Source organism: Mchenga conophoros, linkage group LG11 (assembly GCF_057382185.1).
Source record: "Mchenga conophoros isolate Kocher_MC1m ecotype Shallow Benthic linkage group LG11, M_conophoros_male_GT1.1, whole genome shotgun sequence".
Taxonomy (NCBI): domain Eukaryota; kingdom Metazoa; phylum Chordata; class Actinopteri; order Cichliformes; family Cichlidae; genus Mchenga; species Mchenga conophoros.
The window spans coordinates 31,930,108-31,950,712 of NC_140536.1; the positions used below are offsets into that span (position 1 = coordinate 31,930,108).

At 40.1% G+C, this 20,605-nt stretch overlaps 1 protein-coding gene across 4 annotated transcripts in view; it reads left to right on the forward strand.

Moving 5' to 3' along the window:
• Nucleotides 1-20,605, forward strand: part of sema6cb (semaphorin 6Cb) — a 153,400-nt gene that overhangs the window by 100,139 nt on the left and 32,656 nt on the right. For all 4 annotated transcript variants that reach the window (XM_085292517.1, XM_085292519.1, XM_085292520.1 and 1 more), the window contains 9 exons: nucleotides 3,612-3,702; nucleotides 4,619-4,741; nucleotides 5,823-5,911; nucleotides 6,090-6,307; nucleotides 7,321-7,452; nucleotides 7,726-7,881; nucleotides 10,063-10,239; nucleotides 10,691-10,828; nucleotides 18,036-18,113. In XM_085292517.1, coding sequence (XP_085148643.1) covers nucleotides 3,612-3,702; nucleotides 4,619-4,741; nucleotides 5,823-5,911; nucleotides 6,090-6,307; nucleotides 7,321-7,452; nucleotides 7,726-7,881; nucleotides 10,063-10,239; nucleotides 10,691-10,828; nucleotides 18,036-18,113 — 1,202 coding nt within the window. The remainder of the gene's footprint in view (nucleotides 1-3,611; nucleotides 3,703-4,618; nucleotides 4,742-5,822; nucleotides 5,912-6,089; nucleotides 6,308-7,320; nucleotides 7,453-7,725; nucleotides 7,882-10,062; nucleotides 10,240-10,690; nucleotides 10,829-18,035; nucleotides 18,114-20,605) is intronic.

Genomic DNA, 20,605 nt, shown 5'->3' on the forward strand with positions numbered 1-20,605 from the left:
GAAAAACCTGACAGGAAGCAGTGCAGTGGAAGCTCTGAGGTGACATCACAGCTCTGGACTGGGATTCACAGCAGGCTATTAGAAGAGAAGGGAGTAGACGTCCTACAGCACCGACTGTAAATCTAAGGGTGTGGGGGAGTCTGCAAACCAAAGAGGAGTTGAATAACTCTAGACTTTAGTTTTTATAGTTTTCTTCTTCTCCCCAGTGCGCTAACCCACAAAGTAACTCCTGGGGTTTCCAACAGTCCACAACATTAGAAATTAATTCGAATTAAACATTTTCAAAATAAGGGATTATTTTGAAGAAGCATAATGGATCTGCTGTAGAGAGCAAAGTAAAAACGTTTTCTGATGGCTCCTTGTTTCCTGGTGGATGCATACTAAGAAGTGTAATTAACAATATTTAACCAAGTGCAGTGCATAAAGATAGCTGTTTAATTTCTTACTTTTGTAAAACAAAAAATAATCTGCCAGATGTTTAAAATGAGAGTTGCCCTCACTGCAGCATGATTATGTCTAGTTTTGGGAAATCGGAAGTCATTCTACTGAACGATGCTCAGTCTCGTCTCGGGGCTTATAGACGCAGGATCTCCGGCTGATGTTTGCTTCCAGGATCAAATCCTGTCTCAGTCATGTCCTGAAGGTCCTGTAGAGAAGTTGATATAAAATGTTTAGAGAACTGCGTAGCGACCTACATTCACACATTATCATCGTTTCCCTGCCACAGACTCAATTTTGGTAAAAAGAGCAGCTTTACATTTTTACTAAAACACATCCACACGTTCGTTCTCTCTGCAGCCTCCAACGCCCTTTTTTTTCTGACAAGAGATGACTATCCACACAGCTGGGGAGAGAGGGAGGAAGTGTAAATCATATCAAGGAATCTGTCTCTGGGAATCCACGAAAAATCTGTGGAAGACAGTAGGGGATTGGGTCAGAGGCGTGTGTGTGTTGTTCAAAGAAACGAATGGATGCCCAGCCATGCACTGGCAGCTTGACTGACCAGGCTGCTGAGACAGCTGGTGTGTAGACAACAGTGAGGCTGTCTTCAGCATGCGGTTACGATACAACTAAACCTTGAAGCATCAAATCCGTCTGTCTTCATGTGCCCACTGGGGTAACGACCCTACAGTCACTGCACAACTTTGCTGAATCCTAATTTCTCTCTGATGTTCTCTCTGAAATGTGTTTGGGGGATTAACAAACTGCTGTGAGGAGAAGTTGGCTGAAAACTGGTGATTTTTATTCAGATGTAAACAGAATTAATTCTCGCTTAAAGAGGACCAATCTTCAGATGATTACTGATTGGGAACTGAATGGGACTAACCATGTTTGTTTTGTTTTCTTTGTTCAAAGTCCTCCTGATTGTATTAATGTTTTCTTCTCATTAGTTACACCATTTAGTAACATCAGAATAATTTTCTTGATGAATTTTCGGGGTTCAAGGTTTCTTAGAGGTTGAAAGCTTCCATGGATGCGAGATTCCGAGTCTATTTTGGAGAATTAACTTACTTCGTAAGTAATGAACAAATACTGTGGAATGCACCCAGTTCCTTGCAAACATTCCCAGTGTTGAAAAAATGCCCCAAAATTGCTTCTTTTTTACCAGTCTTACATTAAAATTTTTAACCATGTTTGTTTATTTAAAGATTTTTTTTTTTTGAGAGGCATGTTTTTAATTTGCTTTTTCCTGTTTTTCTGCCTTCTCTGATTCGTTAAGCTGTAAAACACATTAACAGCACTTTATCTTTACTGCTGTTACCTTCACTTGTGCAACTCTTCACCTGTATTTTTGTGAAAAGCACTATTTACCAAATCTAATCAAAGTTCACCTTTTAATGCTGAACAAGAGGCACATTCAAAAAAACGAACTACAGCAGTGTAATTCTTTTTATTACTGCAACAGCAGCACAAAATAAAAATCTCAGTCAAAGCACTTGAAGCTACACCAAAGTGATATTTGGGGCAGAGCTGTTGTGCTGGATTACATCAGCTTCAGGAGTGTAGTGTAGCATAAACACATACTCTGTTAAGAATCTGAAGTGTTTTGTACAAATCCCTTGAGACATTTATGCACAATTTAGAAGGCAAAAGTCTATTGTAAGGTTTTGTCTTGCTTATTTTCTCCTCTACTGCATGATCTTATTGCCAAATGTACAGGGAGCAGGCAGCCATTACCCCACCAGAAATGTGAAGTCGTTTTTTATAGCTAAACTGGTGTGAACGAGCTCAGTCACAGGGTGCTGTTGCACCACAGTTAGCTGTGTGGCTGCGCTGGAGAATGGATTACAACCCATTTCCGGTCTTGCGTATTGCCACAAAAGCAAAGTCCGTAAAGAGTAGATACCAACCAATGTTCCCTTAACCTCAACTCATCGCGAGTGAATGAATAGTGGCATTGTAAAGCGCTTTGGGTGCCTTGAAAAGCGCTATATAAATCCAATCCCTTATCGCGGCCTGGAACAGCAGCCTAACTCTAACTTAACCCTAAGCTTACAAAACATATCCATACCTGACAGTGTGAACGTGAAGTGGTCTTGTCATGTCTGTTGGAAAACAGCACCTGCTGGGGAAAGTGGTTTACCATTTAAGTGCAGGAGAAAAACACACTGGCTTGTATTTTTTAAAAACAATCTCTCGTGGGGAACACTTAGCTCGGGACGCATTGAAACTTGTTTTGGTGAAGCATTTGCACACAGGGAGGTGGGTGCTGTCATGAAATGGGTAATTCCTATCAATAGAGAAAAACATGAAAACCGTAAAAGACATTCACAGTCCAGGCTGCCTGAAAGAGCATTGTTTTTTTTAAAATATTCTGAATATTGTAACGTGCAAATATAGGTTTAGATAAAAGTTCTTCCCTTTTAAAAAATGCAATATATTTCTCCTAAATGCAGAGCATATGTCTTGTATTGCTCTTGTTATAGTTGTGTAACTGTTAGGTTATCATGTCTACTCCACATTCATGATCTCTCTATTTAGTTTTGTAGAAAGGACCGAGTTTGACAATCATCTTGCAGAACAACAATAGAACAGCAATCACACAGAGCTATGTGTCGAACAAGCCTGAAAAATCCAGGCCAACGTGTTTATGGACTGTTAACGCGGTGTATGTGTGTCAGTCACCTTGTTGACACAGAGGGCGGTGAAGTCGCTCTGCTGGGTTTCTCTTGTTGTTGTGTTTGAGGCTCGCAACCTTGTTAACAGCAGGGGCTGGAAAAATAGCAGCTTTAATATCTGTGCCTGAGAGATAAACTGGCCTCTCTGCTTTCACACATCTTTTATGGAAATGACCTGTATACAATACACCAAATAAAACTAATCTTTATGATGCATGTGTTGCCTTTCATTATTACACATTGATTTGATACACCTCCTTTGTGTCCAACTGCAATTCTCACTGCATTAAAGACTTTTGGTGTTTGAGGCTGATTGATTTTTTTTTTTTTTTTCTGTCAGGGCAGAAACAACCTCGTGGGTTTATAAGTGTAAACAGCGGTGTTGTTTTCTTGTTTACAACTGTCACTCTGTGTTTTATAGCCCATTCTTCTGTTGGGTTAGCTTTGAAGCTTTGTATACGTCCTTGTAAAGCTGCTTCATTTCTGTCCTAGATGTCGACACTGGAGCAGGAAGGGGAGGAGGTGGTGGGACAGGCTCGATGTCCCTTCGAGTCCCGCCAGTCCAATGTCGGCCTTTTCGCAGGTAAGTAGTGACCCAGATGATGTTCAAACTTGAAATCTCACAGGTTCAGGTTTCTCACTGCTGATGATCTGTGCTGTGACATTTTTATTATATAGGTCAGGCTTGGAGTAATGTTTTTTTCTTTTTAATCAAACTAGCGTTTATTAAATGAACTTGAAGTCGGGTAAAACGATGTTTGTGGTGGACTATATTCAGAAGAAGTCACATATATTTTGCCTGTTTTGTTTTTTATATTAACCTTGTGAAAATATGTTATAAATGTATTAGAAGGGGGTGGAACAATAGGAAAATGACGTTCATCTTTCAGAAACAGAAGAGGATGGTTTGCTAAAAGTGGGTAGCTGTTACATATAAAGGACCATTTCTAATCAATAGGCTTAAACGTGTAACTGCACTTGGCGTTCTGTCTCTCTGACGTGGTAATTGGATACTAAGATAATAATATATAATCTGCTAAACTGCATGTTAACTTCAATTAGTGCCTCATTACAAGTGTGTCTCAGTAAGAGTCTGAGCTAAAAGCCTGAAATGTCGATATAATTGAGTATCTTGGCATAAATCATCAGATGGTATAATCTGAAGTTTCCTCTTCACAGATCCCGGTTTGTGGTTAGATTTACTGCTTTATGAACATAGCAGTGAAGCAAGTTGATACATTGTGAACACATCAGGATCAAGTTCAGGGAAGAGAGAGCCAAACGTACACTCAACCCTGCCAGGTTTCCACTGACATTTATGCAAAGTTCACACAGGCTGTTATTAAAGCTCGCATAGTCTCCTACAACTGCTTTCCTTAGCCTCCTTTTAAAGAGGAATAAAAGTCACCTGTGACCAAAATAGACACTTAAGAGAAGTGGGTTAGTGGGAATTGTGATCCTTGACTGTAGTTCTCAATAACTTTTTTCCTTTTTCTCAGGTGGTGATTTCTACTCTGCCACCATGACTGACTTCTTGGCAAGTGACGCAGTTATTTACAGAAGTTTGGGTGAAAGCAGCCCCGTGCTGCGTACAGTGAAGTATGACTCCAAATGGCTGCGAGGTGAGAAGCCAATGCAATAAGGTGTAATGTAATAGCATATCAAATGCAGCTGTGGCTCTGTAATGCGGTTGGTGGTAGGTTAAGGAAATGGAAGATTTTCTGATATGGTGTGGGATCTGAGACCTTGTTTCATTTCAGATGACATCCTAAATGTGTAAACTACTAAAATTCACCGAGCTTTGAGGTCTAATGCAGGGCTTATCAAATCTTGTACAAACATTTACATGGTTGACATCTGCAGGTAGCACTGACCTTTAAATTGAACCTTTATTTTGGAAGTAACTTTCTTCGTGTCCAGGTTTATGTTTTTCCACACTTTCGAGCCGTTACAAATAATTAATAAACATCAGTTTCATTTGTCAAAATCTCCCCTTTAGTTTTTATTGGCACTGATACCAACAAATATTTTGTCACTTAATGAGGGTATTTTTCACTTCATTGCAGATGTGAGTAGCCTCATCCAGTGAAGTGAAAAAGATGGCTAGAGTATCTTGACTTGTTATGTGTCACTTTCTTTATGCATTTAATTTCATCTGATTTCAAAAGGGAGGAAAGAAAAAATCGCTTTTCCTCATCTGGGAGGAAAACGGAGCCGAATCAACCTTCCAGTAATAAGAATGTTTGATTGTTATCATCACAATAATTGGCAATTAATTTGGCGTTAATTGTTTTAGCTATATTATCTTTATGTGCAATAGATTATTTTTTTTATCCTCGTTAACAGCGCTGAGCGAGTGGGGTCGTTTCAGTAAAGCAATTGCTTGTGACAAGATAGAAATGGCAAAGTAAGCTGTATTCAGAGTTGTAGAAAGTGCTGTTGCAGAATGTTTTAAGTTATCTTTATTTCACTACTGATGCAGGACTACCTCTGCTATTTCACCCGAATAAGGATCTGTTATTGGAAGAATTGGAAGGACATTTTTCTCTGCTAAAATTTGGATTTTCCATTTTAGAGCTCAGGCATTTCACATTTATCTACGATTTATAAACCAAATTGAACATCTGTGTTTACCAGCTCCACGTCCAGCCTGTCATACTGGAAATAAGTCATCATTACCATTTTTTTCCTTGTCCTCTACAGAGCCCCATTTCCTCCATGCCATTGAGTATGGGAACTACGTGTACTTCTTCTTCAGCGAGATCGCAGTGGAGTACACCACTCTTGGCAAGGTGAGGTACTCATTTCAGAGCAGACACTACACAAATTTGTGTTGTGTGTTGTTTAAGCTTGTTGTCGTTTCTGCTCGAAGTCAACATGCAGAGCACATTCCTGACTGCTGTTCAGTATTCCATGTCGGCTGCGTCTGAGTTTGGTGATTATAAATGATTTCCACTCCTGTCCCCTCAGGTGGTTTTCTCAAGGGTTGCACGTGTTTGTAAGAACGACAATGGGGGCTCCCCGAGGGTGCTGGAACGTTACTGGACATCATTTCTTAAAGCTCGGCTGAACTGTTCTGTTCCTGGTGATTCTTTTTTCTACTTTGATGTTCTCCAGTCTCTCACCAATGTACTGCAGATTAACCACCGGCCGACTGTGCTCGGAGTCTTCACCACACAGGCAAATAGGTTGGCATTTTTTTCATGTTTTTTTCAAGGTAAAGATGAAATTGAAATGTCCATGTTATAGTTAGTTAGTAGCTAGTGTGATAATTTCTCTCTAGTCACGTTTGTTTAATCCTCTTTTATGTGATCTGCAAATTTGACCTGTTAACAATGAAATGTTACAGAATTCGATAAACAAAAACATCTTCGCTAAAGTTAATCCAGAAAATGTTTGTTTTCTGCGATGTAACTTACTTGTAAGGTACTACATGAGCGGTATCTCAAATGCTATCACTAGTAATATTTTTTTTCACTTTTCTGCGTCTTCTGAAACGTCGCTGAGCCAAAATAGCAATTTACACTATTCTGATGCACTTTTTGGCTTTCAGTGAATGTCATTGACAAACAGGAAGCAGTTCCTATCATGCTCTGCAGGTCTAAACTCTTACAGACATCACCCTGCAGAGTTGTTTGTGGCAGACACAAATGTTCAAATCAGTCTGATCGGGTATTAAACTGAGTTTAAGCAGCCAGCTTTTTCTAATTGAGAATAGATCAGTTATATGTTCTGCCCCCTGCGCTCTGCTGGAGCCTCACTATTCTCTGACAGAGAAAACTTTTGTTTTTGCGAGAAAGAGCAACATCTGATAATATCACAACGTGATTTTCATGATTGTCTGGAGTTCATATGTCAAAGCAGCTGGGAGGATCAAAGTCATTCACTGCTTTCCATGAAAACATACAGTACAAGCTATTAGTATGTAATTCTGGATGGATGCATTTTTAACTTCTGCAATATGGAGACTGTTCTGTTTTTTTTCCTTGTATCGTATCTACACTGTAGAGGGTTAGAAAGAGGTAAGAATATTTGACATATACTAGTAGTAGTAAAGACGAGCACAGACAGAGCAATCAAAAATCATATTTCTGGCCACTTGTGACAGGAAGTCAGTGGGCTGAATTCTTGTCTTTAGTTGGTGAATTCCAGACTTTTGTCTTGCTCTTTGTAAAGTCTTCTTTTGGGGTCCTTTTAACAGCATCACTGGCTCAGCAGTCTGTGCTTTCTACATGGATGACATAGAGAAGGCCTTCAGTGGTAAATTTAAAGAGCAGAAGAATAGTGAGTCAGCCTGGACACCTGTTCCAGAGGAGCAAGTCCCAAAACCAAGGTGAGAGACTCATCTTTAAATAGAAACTGTCACTTTCCTAGAACATTTTTTTCTGCTTTTGACAACAGAGCTTTTGCAGCTGTTGCTGTTATTGTTCTGCACAGACATCTCTTAAAAAAAGGCAGCCACACAAGGCACCTGTTTTTTCCTCCTGCTCCTCCCAAAAACAAACAGCTGCCAGTGTTTTTACATCTGCCTGTGGAACCAGATTTATGTCTAATGCTTTTTTTTTTTTTTTTTCTCTCTCTCTCTCGCTCTGCTGTTGTCATGCAGGCCAGGCTGCTGCGCTGGCGAGGGATCAGCCGCCGCCTACAAGTCATCCACCAATTTCCCTGACGAAACTCTGACTTTCATCAAGTCTTATCCGCTCATGGACGAGTCCGTCCCCTCCGTCAACGACCGACCCTTTTTCACCCGCACCACCAGCAGGTAGAAGATTTGTTTCAATAAGAGAACAGATGGAAAGTATTATGAAAAATATTTTTGTTAAATTACTTTCAGTCACTTTCTGATGGCAGTATATGTACTTGGAATTCACTAACAAAAGGCAGTTGGCACCTGCCAGCATCTGCACAAACTTGTGAAGTGTTGAGTTAAGAATTACATTCTCCTACAGACTAAAAACATGTATGTTATGTTAACTGGTGGCTCTAAATTACCATAGATGTAGATGTGAGAGAGTGGTTGTGTGTTTATGTTAATGTGTGCTTTAACAGACGGGCGAGTTGTCCAAGGTGCTACTCTACCTCGGTTAAAACAGACAATAGGTTTAGCGTTGCAGGTCTATCAGACAGCTGAGAATTACAAAGAAATGCCTGCTATAATTATTTAAACAATAAAAACTGGTGACATTTAAAGGAGGACTTGCATAAGCTCTTTGGTTTCATTTCCTGTACTTAGTGCATCAACACCTGGAAAACAAATGCAAAGTTATTCCTCAAGACCTCTCAAATGGTCACGTATTTTTTGGTGAACGTTGTCATTAGATCACATTTAAAATCATTACCGTGAGTGTTGCTGTTCAGAACGTGGCTGCAGTTATAAAACAGACCTTTAGGAGAAAATGCCAGGATTATTTCTTTGGTACTTTAGTGGCTGTTTGCCTTCACAGCATCATGTACCAGCAGTGTTTTTCTTGCAACCGTGATTGGTATTGATGAGTGACCTCAAGTGGAACACACTACCTTGCTTGCCATTAAAGCACATTGAATTTTTTTCAACACTGGATTTACATCAAACATGAAGGGGGCACAAGGAGAGGACTTGTCTGTAGGGCTGGCCTAGCTCCACAGCCCACCTGTCAAAGGGAGGACGTCATTGGTGTGTGTGTGTGTGTGTGTGTGTGTGTGTGTGTGTGTGTGTGTGTGTGTGTGTGTGTGTGTGTGTGTGTGTGTTGTGATATTTGAGAATCCACTCATACCAGATGACGATGCCGTGAATGTTAAATTGGTGAAAAGTGTCACAAGTGTTTCACGCAGTAGCTCACAAACCTCAGACATGTATGTACTCACAGCGGATACATATCACCGATTCAACTTACAACCGCAGGCACAGTCTCATAGTATACAGGAGCCTTGTCCACGCCTGCTGAAGCAGAGCCAGGCTGACAGCCAGCCAGACACTGCAGTGGCTCCACACTGGGGAAACATGCACCGCTTCACATCTGGCGCCAAAAACATCACATCTGCTTCGCCTATCCCCAGAGTGATGCTAGATAAATGAAATCTAACCAGAAACGCATCACGCGCTATTGCCGAGTCATTGCGGGGACGTGCCCGTCAAGTTCATGTGGGTAAACACACCAGCCTCTGTGGGACCATCTGGGAGGCACTGAGGGAGAAGTGAGGGCACAGAAGTTGCTGCGGGTGTCCTTTTTATAAGAATCTAGAAGCACTGCAATGCCAAAGAAATTATTAGAGGAAGTTTGTTTGTTTAAATCCCCGGGCCAGAGAATGGAAATACAGCAGAGAAAATGAATGAGTTAAGCCTATCCACCTCTCAGCCACCACTGGACTCAAGGTGCCCTTCAGCACAGCTTTTAATCCTCACCTGCTCCAGTGGAGCCAACAGTAGACAGCTGTGGTGATACTGGGCACCTCCCAGGTGTAACTGCGAGAAGCTGGATGAATATGAAGCAGGGTGGCACTCCAAATAAAGCGGTGTGTTGCTGGACTTTCACACAAATACAACCAGAAAATAGAAAACCGGGCCTCTGTGCAAGACTGCATAGAAAAGTGGCTCAACAACACAAAGAATGGATCGATTGAATGGCTCTGGGTGGGCGGATAGATGGATAGATGAATTGATAGGATGAAGGCTTTAAAAGATGTAGGCGATGAAGGAAGGGGATGGTGGGTTGGTAGATGAAGTGACTGATTTTATACTGATGCTTTATACAATGAGCTTAGTACTCACCCACTGTTTGTTTTGTTTACCACTGAAACTCTACTTTCATAAAACAAAGAAGCAATAATGAGATGCTAACCAGAGCATTTGGTGTTGTTGACGCCCACAAATTTATGCAAGCAAGTGACATGACAGCTTAAATTTAGATGATCTTCAGTGTAGATGTAAGTCGCTTTGTCTTGTTGTCTTGTTTTTTTAATGCAGGTTCAAGTTGACTCAGATTGCAGTGGATACATCTGCAGGGCCATATAAGAACTACACGGTAGTCTTCCTCGGGTCAGATAATGGCCATGTGCTGAAGATCCTGGCCAGCACTGAGGGAGCCAACGCATCTTTCAGCACCCAGCTCCTGGAGGACCTTGATGTCTATAACCCTAACAAGTGAGACAAAGTCTATTATGTGTCATGTTGCTTCTGTATTAAACGATGCGTGTTCTTGTAATTGTCTCTTTGGTTTATTGCTCTCTCTCTTTCCATTTCTTTTGTTTTCTCTGTACTTTACTTAGCACATCTCTGTTCTTTTCCTTCTCTGTTGCTTGTTCTCCTCCTCTCCTTGTTCTGCCTTGATCTGTCCTGCCCACCCACTCTTTGGTCTATTGTAACACTTTGCATCACCCTGTACAGCTGGAGGGGATGCTTTTTTTCCCCCCCCCATGTATTCTTTTGTTTTCTTGCTGCACAGCTTGAAAAATCTATCTGCATGGAGTTTGATTCACAGTCGGCTTTCTGTATAATTTTCAGACTGAACCAGCCGTGTACAGCGTTGATTTAAAAAATGAAACGAAATACAAAATGCCTGATTGTGACAGTTGGTGTTTTTCCGTGTTCCCAGGTGCAATGTGCAGGGGGAGGATAGGAGGGTCCTGGGGCTTGAGTTGGACCGGGATCATCATGCGTTGTTTGTGGCGTTCTCAAGCTGCGTGATCCGTGTGCCGCTGAGCCGCTGCTCTGAGTACAGCCACTGCAAGAAGTGAGTCAACTATACAGTAAAGCATTATCGCCACCAGAGTTTGGACAGAATATTATGCATATTCTGTATAAAATTTTTGATACTGATCAGTATATTTTGTTTAAGTGAAAGGTCCTAAAACTGTGCAGTACCTCAGAAACCATGCATGGGTTTTTTGTTTTCTCGTTTTGTGCCACAAAGAAAATGACACTAACTGATCCAGGTAAATCAAGTAAAGTAAGATCAGTTTCCCTTTAGCAAATGCATCCACTCACAATGCTTTTATAGGCTTTTGAATAGAGTACTGTACCATAAAGCAGATGTTGGACTATTATTTCCCCAATTCTTAGAATTGGACCACTTTTTCAAATAAGTACTATTAAGTTATTTGTGGTGTTGGCAGGTAAGTGACCATAGGAAAAAAATGAAAGGTTATTGAACCCATTAGCAATTTCGTATGCCTTCTACATTGGAAATTCTGTGTTGAAAGGTTGGACGTTTTCATAAGCTCAAGTCGTCAGATTGCTGTCTGATCTTCATGTTTGAGTATACGTGGTCCATTGTTTATACAGCTGTAATAAGGAGCATTTGCATGTGCGAAAGCATGCACAAATGTTAACTGGCAAATTCGAATTTGAAATGCAAGCATACGAGCCCCAAATGTAGTCCTATTAAAGATATTTTTTGCAGCTGTTTTTGTTTGTTTTAGATTTTGGAGTGCGTTTATACTGTACGCTGGCAAGAAACTAGATTATCCACAGAAATCAGAAAACACATTTGCATGCATTATAAAAGTGTGTGTGCATGTGGAAAGTCAGTAATAAGATTTCTCCACTTGCTTCGACATTGTTTTGAGGGAACAAATGGTGCTCCTTTCTTGATTTTCCCTGTATTGAGAGAGCATAACTTTTGCTTTAGCGTTTGATGTTTCAGATGTCAAACGTTCACCGGTACAAAATTACGTATACCCTTTCATCATTTTGTTCCCTTTCTTACACGTGTGTAGCCGATGTTTAAAAGGCTGATTGCGTTTACGGCCAAGAAATCAACCACTTTAGGAGAACAGCAGGGAAAAGCTTTAAGCCCTCCACCTGAACTTTAGAGACTGCTTTTACATGAAGTTATTATCAGAGTATTAGGTTACCGCAGAATGGCGAAAAAGAATGTAAAACACATGATGTAAGTATTTCACCTATGTTACTTTCATGTATTACTTTTAGGAAAGGTGTGGTTACATCATTGGTCCGCACAGATCTGCTGTTTTTATCTGCTGCGATTTTCATCTCTGTGTTTGAACAGAAGCTTCACTGAATGTTTATGCTGCATGCTTCAGGTCGTCGTTTATCTGCCCCGGTCCCATTGCATTCAGTCAGTTTTGCTTTTATTCGTTTCTAAGTTTTCCAACTTGGCTTATATTAAAAAACTTTTCTTTGTAATTTTTCAGGGGTTTACTCCAAGTTCACGTTGCCTACCATTGCTCAAACACAGCCCGTTGTATTCTGTAATTTATTAAACAGGCCAAAGTAAAAGCTTTTGTGAAGGAACACACTTATAAGCAGAGCACAGCAACAGCTTCAAGTATCCTGCTTTGCCAAACTACATTATAGCCTCAGCTAATGTAGTTGCTCCTCAGCTTCAAGGTCTATTTTTGGTGCTGTGAGGAATGTTGGCCCCTTATAACTCCCCCCTGTTCTCAGCCCCTTCAACCCAGAGGAAGGATTTCTCCTCAGCTACCCCAGGGAATGCATATACCCCCATAGCATGCAAACCCCTCATTGCAAAGGCCTGGAGAAGCTCTCAACATCATTTAGTCATAAATTGCATCCAGCTGATTGGCTGAGAGCCAGTAATGTTGGTCACTGCTTTCTTTTCCTGATGTTGTAAGGGAGAGAAAAAGGAAAAGAAGGAGCAGAAAGAAAATGGATAGGGCCTGTCTTACTTGAGCTCGTGGCCTTGCTGCATCCACAGATCCTTTTTAGAGACTTACAGCTACAGCACACCTCATCCTGGGATTAGCGTCCCCCATAAGCAGCATCACCACTGTCCAGGAGGTCAGATTTCAGCCACAATATCCTCCTTTACCACACCGCTGAAACAATCTCCCTCTAGATGAGATTTACTCCATCTCTCTCGTGTCTGCTTCCATTTTCTCTCACTCTTGGCTTGTTTCTCTCTCTCGCTCACTAAAACCAGTACCGTCAGGTTTGTTTTCTCACTCGAGGCCCTGCTGCCAATATTAGGTTTCAGAAAACGCTCTGTTTTGAAGAGCAGCAGAGAACTGGATGAAATGGGAATTTTAATAAAACAGTATAATAAAGGGGCAGAGGAGGCCCCAAACCCTCAAAGTCTTTAGATCCAAGGATTTTCAGCTCGCTTGACTATTTTTTTTATTTATTTATTTTTTAATATGAACTGGTTCAACTTGCTCATATTGTTATTCAGGACTGCTCTTAAATAAATGTATATCAATTGATGCTGTCACATACAGGGTACTGTTAATTAACTGAAGATGTAATGCCTCAAAGGGTAATTCCAGGTTGTTAAAACTTGGCTTGTATTTTTATAGCATTGGCTGTATTTTCTGTAACCTATGATGATCTTGTATTGTTTCAAAGTTATTGCTGATATCCGGGAAGATTGCAAGTCTATAATAACATCCGAAAGGTGCCAGACACATGAGCAGTCAGGTTAATAGAAAGGCTTTAAATCAGACAGTCTAATCCCCCAAACAAGTCTCGCACATTAAACAACAAAACACACTGTAATTGCTCAGCAGAATAACACTTATAAGCCCATTCTTATTTCAGAACCTCATTTTTTTTCTTGTATAAGGTTAGAGAATAATGATAGTCGTTGTTGAACTATAGCTATGACTGCCAGTGGGAGGCAGTAAGCAGTCTCCTGTAATAAATTATCCTTTTTGCACTTCTTATGGGTAAGAGACACGTGAGTATTTTCACTTCAGCATAAATATATAATATGTACATTTGGTCTGGAGCTAATGTTCATCTTGGTTAAGAAGTTCATTTGACTTGAAATATAGTGGTTTCTAAAGCTGTGTCGCAGTCAGCACAAAAGGTCAAAGTTGAACTGTAATGGATATGTTAACAATACAGGGCCCTATTTTTTTTTTCTTACAGGTAATCTGAAGAAAGTGTTGTATATGTGGTAAAAGGAGCTTTGAAAGGAAAGCGCCTGGACTTCTTTTGTTTTCCTTGAAGATGTTTCACCTCTCATCCGAGAAGCTTCTTCAGTTCTAAGAGCAACTGCTGGAGAGTCCCAGATTTTAAGTCCTATGGGGTGTCCCCCAAGAGGGCCATGGACCCCCTGTTGATCCTCTAACTAATCACACGAGTGAAGGTGTGAAAACGGGTGTGTGTCACCTTTACCCAGGGTTTTGGGTGAACCCACTGTGAAGTCTAGCCCCACCCTATCATGTGATTTCCTGAGGTCAAAAGGCCCAGGATATGAGTAGGTGTGTGGGAGTGGTTAAGGCGTCTGAGCAGGGATCTCAAAACTGGATTATAGATGGCAGACAGGTGTCGTAAGCCACCGCCTCTGTTCAAAGATGGTCGTTCACAGTGGACACAGATGGCTTCTTTCACTCCTCTTTCAAACCATCTGTCCTCTCTGTCCAAAATGTGAACACTGGCATCCTCGATATCGCCTCGATAATAGAAGTCAAAGAGGTCCATGAGCCTCTTGGGGACACTCCCGTAGGGCTTAAAATCTGGGACTCTCCACCAATTGCTCTTAGAACTGAAGAAGCTTCTCGGATGAGAGGTGAAAGGTCTTCAAGAAACTTAAAGAAGTCCAGACGCTTCCTTTCCAAGCTCCTTAGACTACGATCACCTGGATGACTGAGAACCTTCACAGACATGTTGTCCATGTGATGAAACCACATGTGCAAATGTTAAGCAGCATAGTAACTATTCAGAATGGTTAATATTACCTTTTAGTTTTCCATCAAGCAAATATATGTAATCCTTAAATAGTTGTTCACCAGTGACATATCATATCTGAAATCCTTTCCACTCAGTATTTTGTTATTCTCAAAATTGTGGCTGCATAACAGCTGGAAGTCATGAGGCTCAGCCTTGGAGGCCCTCGGCAGCTAATGGATGCCCCATACGCACGCGCGCGCGCACACACACACACACACACACACACACACACCATGACTTACACACCACTGTGTTCACTTTAGTTTGACAGATAGAAGTCTGAAGTTTTAAAGAGTGGCACGGGACACACACAAGTCTGTTTTAGAGAAACTGCACTTACGACAAAGAACAAATGACTTCACTGCACATCTTTAGAAATCAGAGCTGGAGAACTGACTGTGCTGTAGTGCTGATGGCTGTTTCTGACCTGTAAGTGTAGATGAATCTCTATGACGACGGTGAGAGGAGAGTTAGAGTCAGTTAGATGTGTATATAAATACAGACCCTATGGCGACTGTATGAATAATGTATTAATGCAGCACACAGTGTCACATATTGGCAGTCACACACGGGGATGAGGCTAATTTCAGGTTCTTGATACCTAGAGGGCTTCAATTTGTGATGCTGGACAAAAACAAACACTTCAGTTTTGGGTTTTTTTATTTTGGCATTTTGTTTTTCATTTCCCATGCATGTTGAAGTGTCAGTAGCCCTGCATTGAACACAAGCAAAACGAGGATTGAAACATAAGAAGACATGCAATGGTGTCTGGATTTTTACATTTTTGTATACCGTGTTTAGATAGACATCTGACAATGATGATTTCTCCAGCCACTTCATATTCTAAGCCCCTCCAACCAAGAATGATTCTCTTATTGCAAATAAATTATCCTTCAGAATAAAAAATATTCCAAGCTGTAAAGAAAAAGATGTTGGTTTACCATGCTTACATCATGCCTAAAGACACAAATACAAGTCTACTTTTGAGGTAAGCACTCAGAAATAGCCAAGTATATGACCTTGCCTAAACCTACATTAACAACAGGGCTTTTGTATTATTGTACTGTCCTCCCAAGAACAAGAACCGTGGCAATTGTTTGTGAAAATGCCTAAAGCGAGCGGTTTATATCTGTATGTCTCAGTGTTTTGTTTTCTTGACAAAGCATGTGGATCGAGGGTGTTTTATGTTGCAGGAAAGGTAAAGATATAGGATATTGTTGTAGAGCCTCAAAGGTCCACATTAGGAGGAGGTCTGGGTGTTTGAATTAATCCACACAGCACACTAACTGCTGTTCTGGAAGACACTGACACATGACATCCTGTTGATAAGGGCATCAGCTCAAAGAATCTAATATCGGCTCTTTTAAAAGACAAAGACAAATGTTTTATTTTGTCACTTGACATTACCATTATTGCAGTGCATTTGATTTAGCTTTAAAAAGTCATGCATTATTTATTTATCTTCCATTCCACGTGATCGTACATGTTTTTCCATCAACCCAGTATGCAGATAATTGAAGAAAATTGTTGCTGTAGCAATTGGAATATAGTTACTGAATTTAGGATGGGTATTATTTTACATTCCATTTTACATGTATTGCTTTGTAAAGTGTTGCACTTAATGCGTATGATCTCAAGGTTAGGGATAGGTTTTTATTGTCGTTTCAATCAAGACAGAAAGAAAGAAAGTTTGTGTAATGCTTTGGCCCGTGTATTTATTTATACCCAGTTTGCAGCTGCAGATTGCACAAGTACTAATGGGAGAATATGTCCTGTCTTGACTTTCAGTTTTCCTGACCTGGCACAGTAATATGTTGGCACAGCTGCACACACCTGCATGTTCAGTTGAGAAATCAGTAAATACTTAAAGATATTTAAAACGGGTCACAGGATCTTTGTTAGAACTTGCTTTTTTTGTCTGCCTTGAAGGTTTACTTGACTTGTTTTTCTTTTCTTTTCTTTGGAATTAGGCTAAAAATATCTCTAAAGTAACTGTAGATGGGAAAAGCAGGAGAGCATTATTGTTTTTGTCATTCTTTTTGGGCGTACTTTATGCTCATTATGTCGGTGCTGCTGGGTGAATACCACACACATGCAAAAAGTAAGCTCTGCACCTGTGAAAAATTGTGTTCATTCGCTCACTGACACCCAGTGTTGTTTTGCAGACACATACTGGAAGTATGAAGGCCACATGATTCATACAACACAGAGAGGGAAAATTGCATCCACAGACTTGTGCAGAATGCAGTGTTAGAGTTTTATCAACAAAACTGATGTGTGGGTCTCAAAATGGAAGAAAAGTACTGAATGTTGCAATGCTGCAGGGAGTTTTTACTGTAGGAACTGTGACTAAGTGAGGTTAATGCTGACTGCTATAAGAAAGAGGTAAACAGGTCCAGGTTTTTATACTAAAGCAAACAGTATCAGCTTACTGTTGCAGCAGTCTGCATGCCTCGTCAGCGTGACTACACTAAGATCTTGACATTCATCATATGTCTCTAATTATTAATGAACAACTTAACCTAGCTAGATTTAGAATTGATGTATAATGATGCTGGTTGTAACTTTTAACCTGTGAGACATGCAAAATGTCACAAAACCATTCTTTTATCCCCTAATGTCTATTTGTGTTTTTATAGCCAGATAAAAACAAGTCTACAGTCCAACCTCTAATTACAAACTAATCTGATTGCCATCTAAATTCTGTCTCTTTGTATGCGTATCAACATTAATTTCTGTTGTAGAGAATGCAGTATTATTGGAAGCAATAACAGGCATGTGATTAATTGTATGAATAATTATTCCACCATAAAGTCGAAGCTATACTCTATTTGAATTTTATACATTATTTGTATAACACCAGATTTTAGAAGTAAAGTAGTGCAGCTCTTGAGCCTCGGACCCCCCTGTTTTTATGCAAATTAAATAAAGATGTAAAGATTTATGCTGCAGTTTCAGTAACTCTGCTTCTATTTCGTCAATTAGTGCTGCTTGGTAAATGATGTTTTAGCCACACTTAAAGAAAATGAGGATGCTGCAATTTCATGTTAAATGTGTTTATTCAACTTATCTTTCTTTTCTTAATGAGACATTAAATGTTCAGCCACGTGGTGCAAACCAGCCTACACATGGAGTTCTTTACCCTTTGTTAGTTGAGGGATGTGGGGCTTTTTTAGGTTTGTGGCTGGGTAGTGCCTCATTACCCAACTAACATCCACTGTCTGCATGCATGCTGTTCTTCATGTTTCCTTCTATCATTAACTGTCTGTCTTTCTATTATGCAGAAGCTGTTTGTCCTTACGGGACCCTTACTGCATCTGGCTCAAGTCGGGCAGCTGTGTCATAGTTTCACCTGGTTTCAGGTAAGTCACACATGCAGTGAGTAACAATAATTTTTATAGGGCTTTAAAAAAAACACCATTATAATCATTAGGCGAGCGCTGACTTTGAAATCAATCAAAGCTGCTTCACTGCTGTGTTGTTTGTATCAGAAATTGCCAAAAGCATTTAGTCTAATGAGGTTCACTGCAGTGCTGATTTGAAATTATTAGCTGTCTGTTTCATTTCATTGCATACATTTAATGTCAAGTGAAAGATCTTTGTTTGAATGGCAAGCTGCATAATGTAGGCATTTAATTGTTAACATTCCTACAAATTTTACAATCCTCAGTCATATTTTAGGCACCTGTGCCAGGGTCTGCAGCGTGTTGCTGTAGTGCAGTTTGCTCCATTACCGTCATTTTTAGTTCTATGTAGAGATCCGGGATAGTAACTGTTTCTCATGCTCATGTCTAAAATTCAAAGTGCTCTGAGTAGCGTCTAAAACAACACCCTGACAGCAGAACAGTGCGACATGATTATCAGATTTGAAGACTCAGTGATTATGAAATGATACACATTTCACTGATTCACTGGATTCCAATCTGTTTGCATTATACTCAACATGGTCAAAGGTCAGCTTTGAGTCAGGAAATTTTGGTTAAGCACATTGTTAATTAAAGTTATTATTAATTGCTCTCTGGATGTGAGCAGTGTAGCTAAAAAACAAAAAGGCTGCATTACAAATCTATGTAAATGGTTATGAGACAAGTGCCTTAAACCAGCATGTTGTTGAATGGTTAGCAGGGGCCAGAAGTTGAATTACACAACATCCTATACAAAAAACACTATATTGCTTACTTTAAACATTAAACTACTGAGGCTATAACTTTAGAAAAAAAGTATTTAATACAAAATGATGCTAATTTTGTGAATTATAATCTCATTTAGAGGGAAATTCAGAATAGAAAACAAGATATGATTCACAGTCTGGCTACCCTGTAATTGAAAAGTCACAGTGTCCCTAAGTTTCTCAATCAGATCAACTCTGCTGTTGGTTTAGTCTCAGAAATCAAAGCTTGATGCTTCAGAACAGATGTCTGCTAACCACTAAGCGGTTGGATATTGATTCTGTGAATTAACTCATAAACTGATTCTGTGCAGTTGTAAATTCAAGCTACTTATTTTTTTATCTTTTACTTTGAATTCTAGTGGGGATTCAGATCTGTTGAAGGATACAAAATGCACTCATTTAAAAATGCCCTTTGATAGATACGTCTTTCTAATACCAGCTTGGCCTTCCAAATGCCTTAACCCTCTCATGGCAGGCGTTGCCGATTTGCAATAGTTAAAAACGAACAAGCTGATTACCCCACATACATATTTTATGAGGTTTTTTTTACTCGAAAGTACCACTGCGGGACTTGGTTGTGCATTAGCAACAAAAAGTTTAATTTGAGCCTGAGAGGGTTAATTCTTTATGGCACAGATTCAACAAGGTCCTGGAAACATCCCTCACAGATTTTGGTCCATATTGATATAATAGCATCACAAAGACTTGTTGGCTGCACATCCATGATGCAAATGTCCAAATTCCAACACAACCCGAAGGTGCTCTGTTGGATTGAATTCTGGTAACTGTAGTGGCCATTTGAGTATAGTGAACTCATTGTCATGTTCAACAAAAAAGGTTGAGATGATTGAGCTTTTTTGACATGGTGCATTATCTTGTTGAAGGCAGCCATAAACCCATAAGACCCTTGTCCTCTGACCTCTGGCATCATCGAGGTATTTTCACCGAGAGAACTGCAGCTTACTGGATATGTTTTCTGGTTCAGACCATTCTCTGTAAAACCTAGAGATTGTCGTATGGGGAAAATACTCAGACCGATCAGTCTGGCATTAACAACTATACATGTGAACTACCTTTTTCCCCCAAATCTAATTCTCTGTTTGACCTTCAGTTCTTTTTCACATTGTCTTTGTGGCTGATGACATTGGCTTCCTGTTATGCGACTGGCTGATTCGATATCTGCATTGCTGAGCAGCTGAACAGGTGTACTCAATGAGGTAGCATATCTTAGTAACAAATATATCTATCATTAACACTAAGCTGCTTTTGGCAAATGAGTGCTAGTACAAGGTGAAGCTATTAAGGGAATAAGCTGACCTTGGTCTTTATTAATTAAGGGTCATTCTGCAGTTTATTTCAGAGGGCACTGCAATGAACTGTTAGTTGACATTGGTTTTCAGGCTCCACTTCAGTGAGTGGCGGTCTGTCCAAAACTAAAACATACTTTAAAAGTTAAAAGCCCTTCATGTCGTAAAAAGTAATTTTCTGATCCCATCTATAATAATGAATCACCCAAACAAAATTGTGCAGATTTGCTTCATAATCAAACACTCCAGGAGGTTTCAGCTGTTAATTCTTCCCCGGACGAACATATAGTAATTAGTGGGAACCGCCACTGTGGTGTTTGGTCAGTCTGAAAGCACTTGGGAGGGCACAGCGATATAAAGGCATTATTAGTTTCTT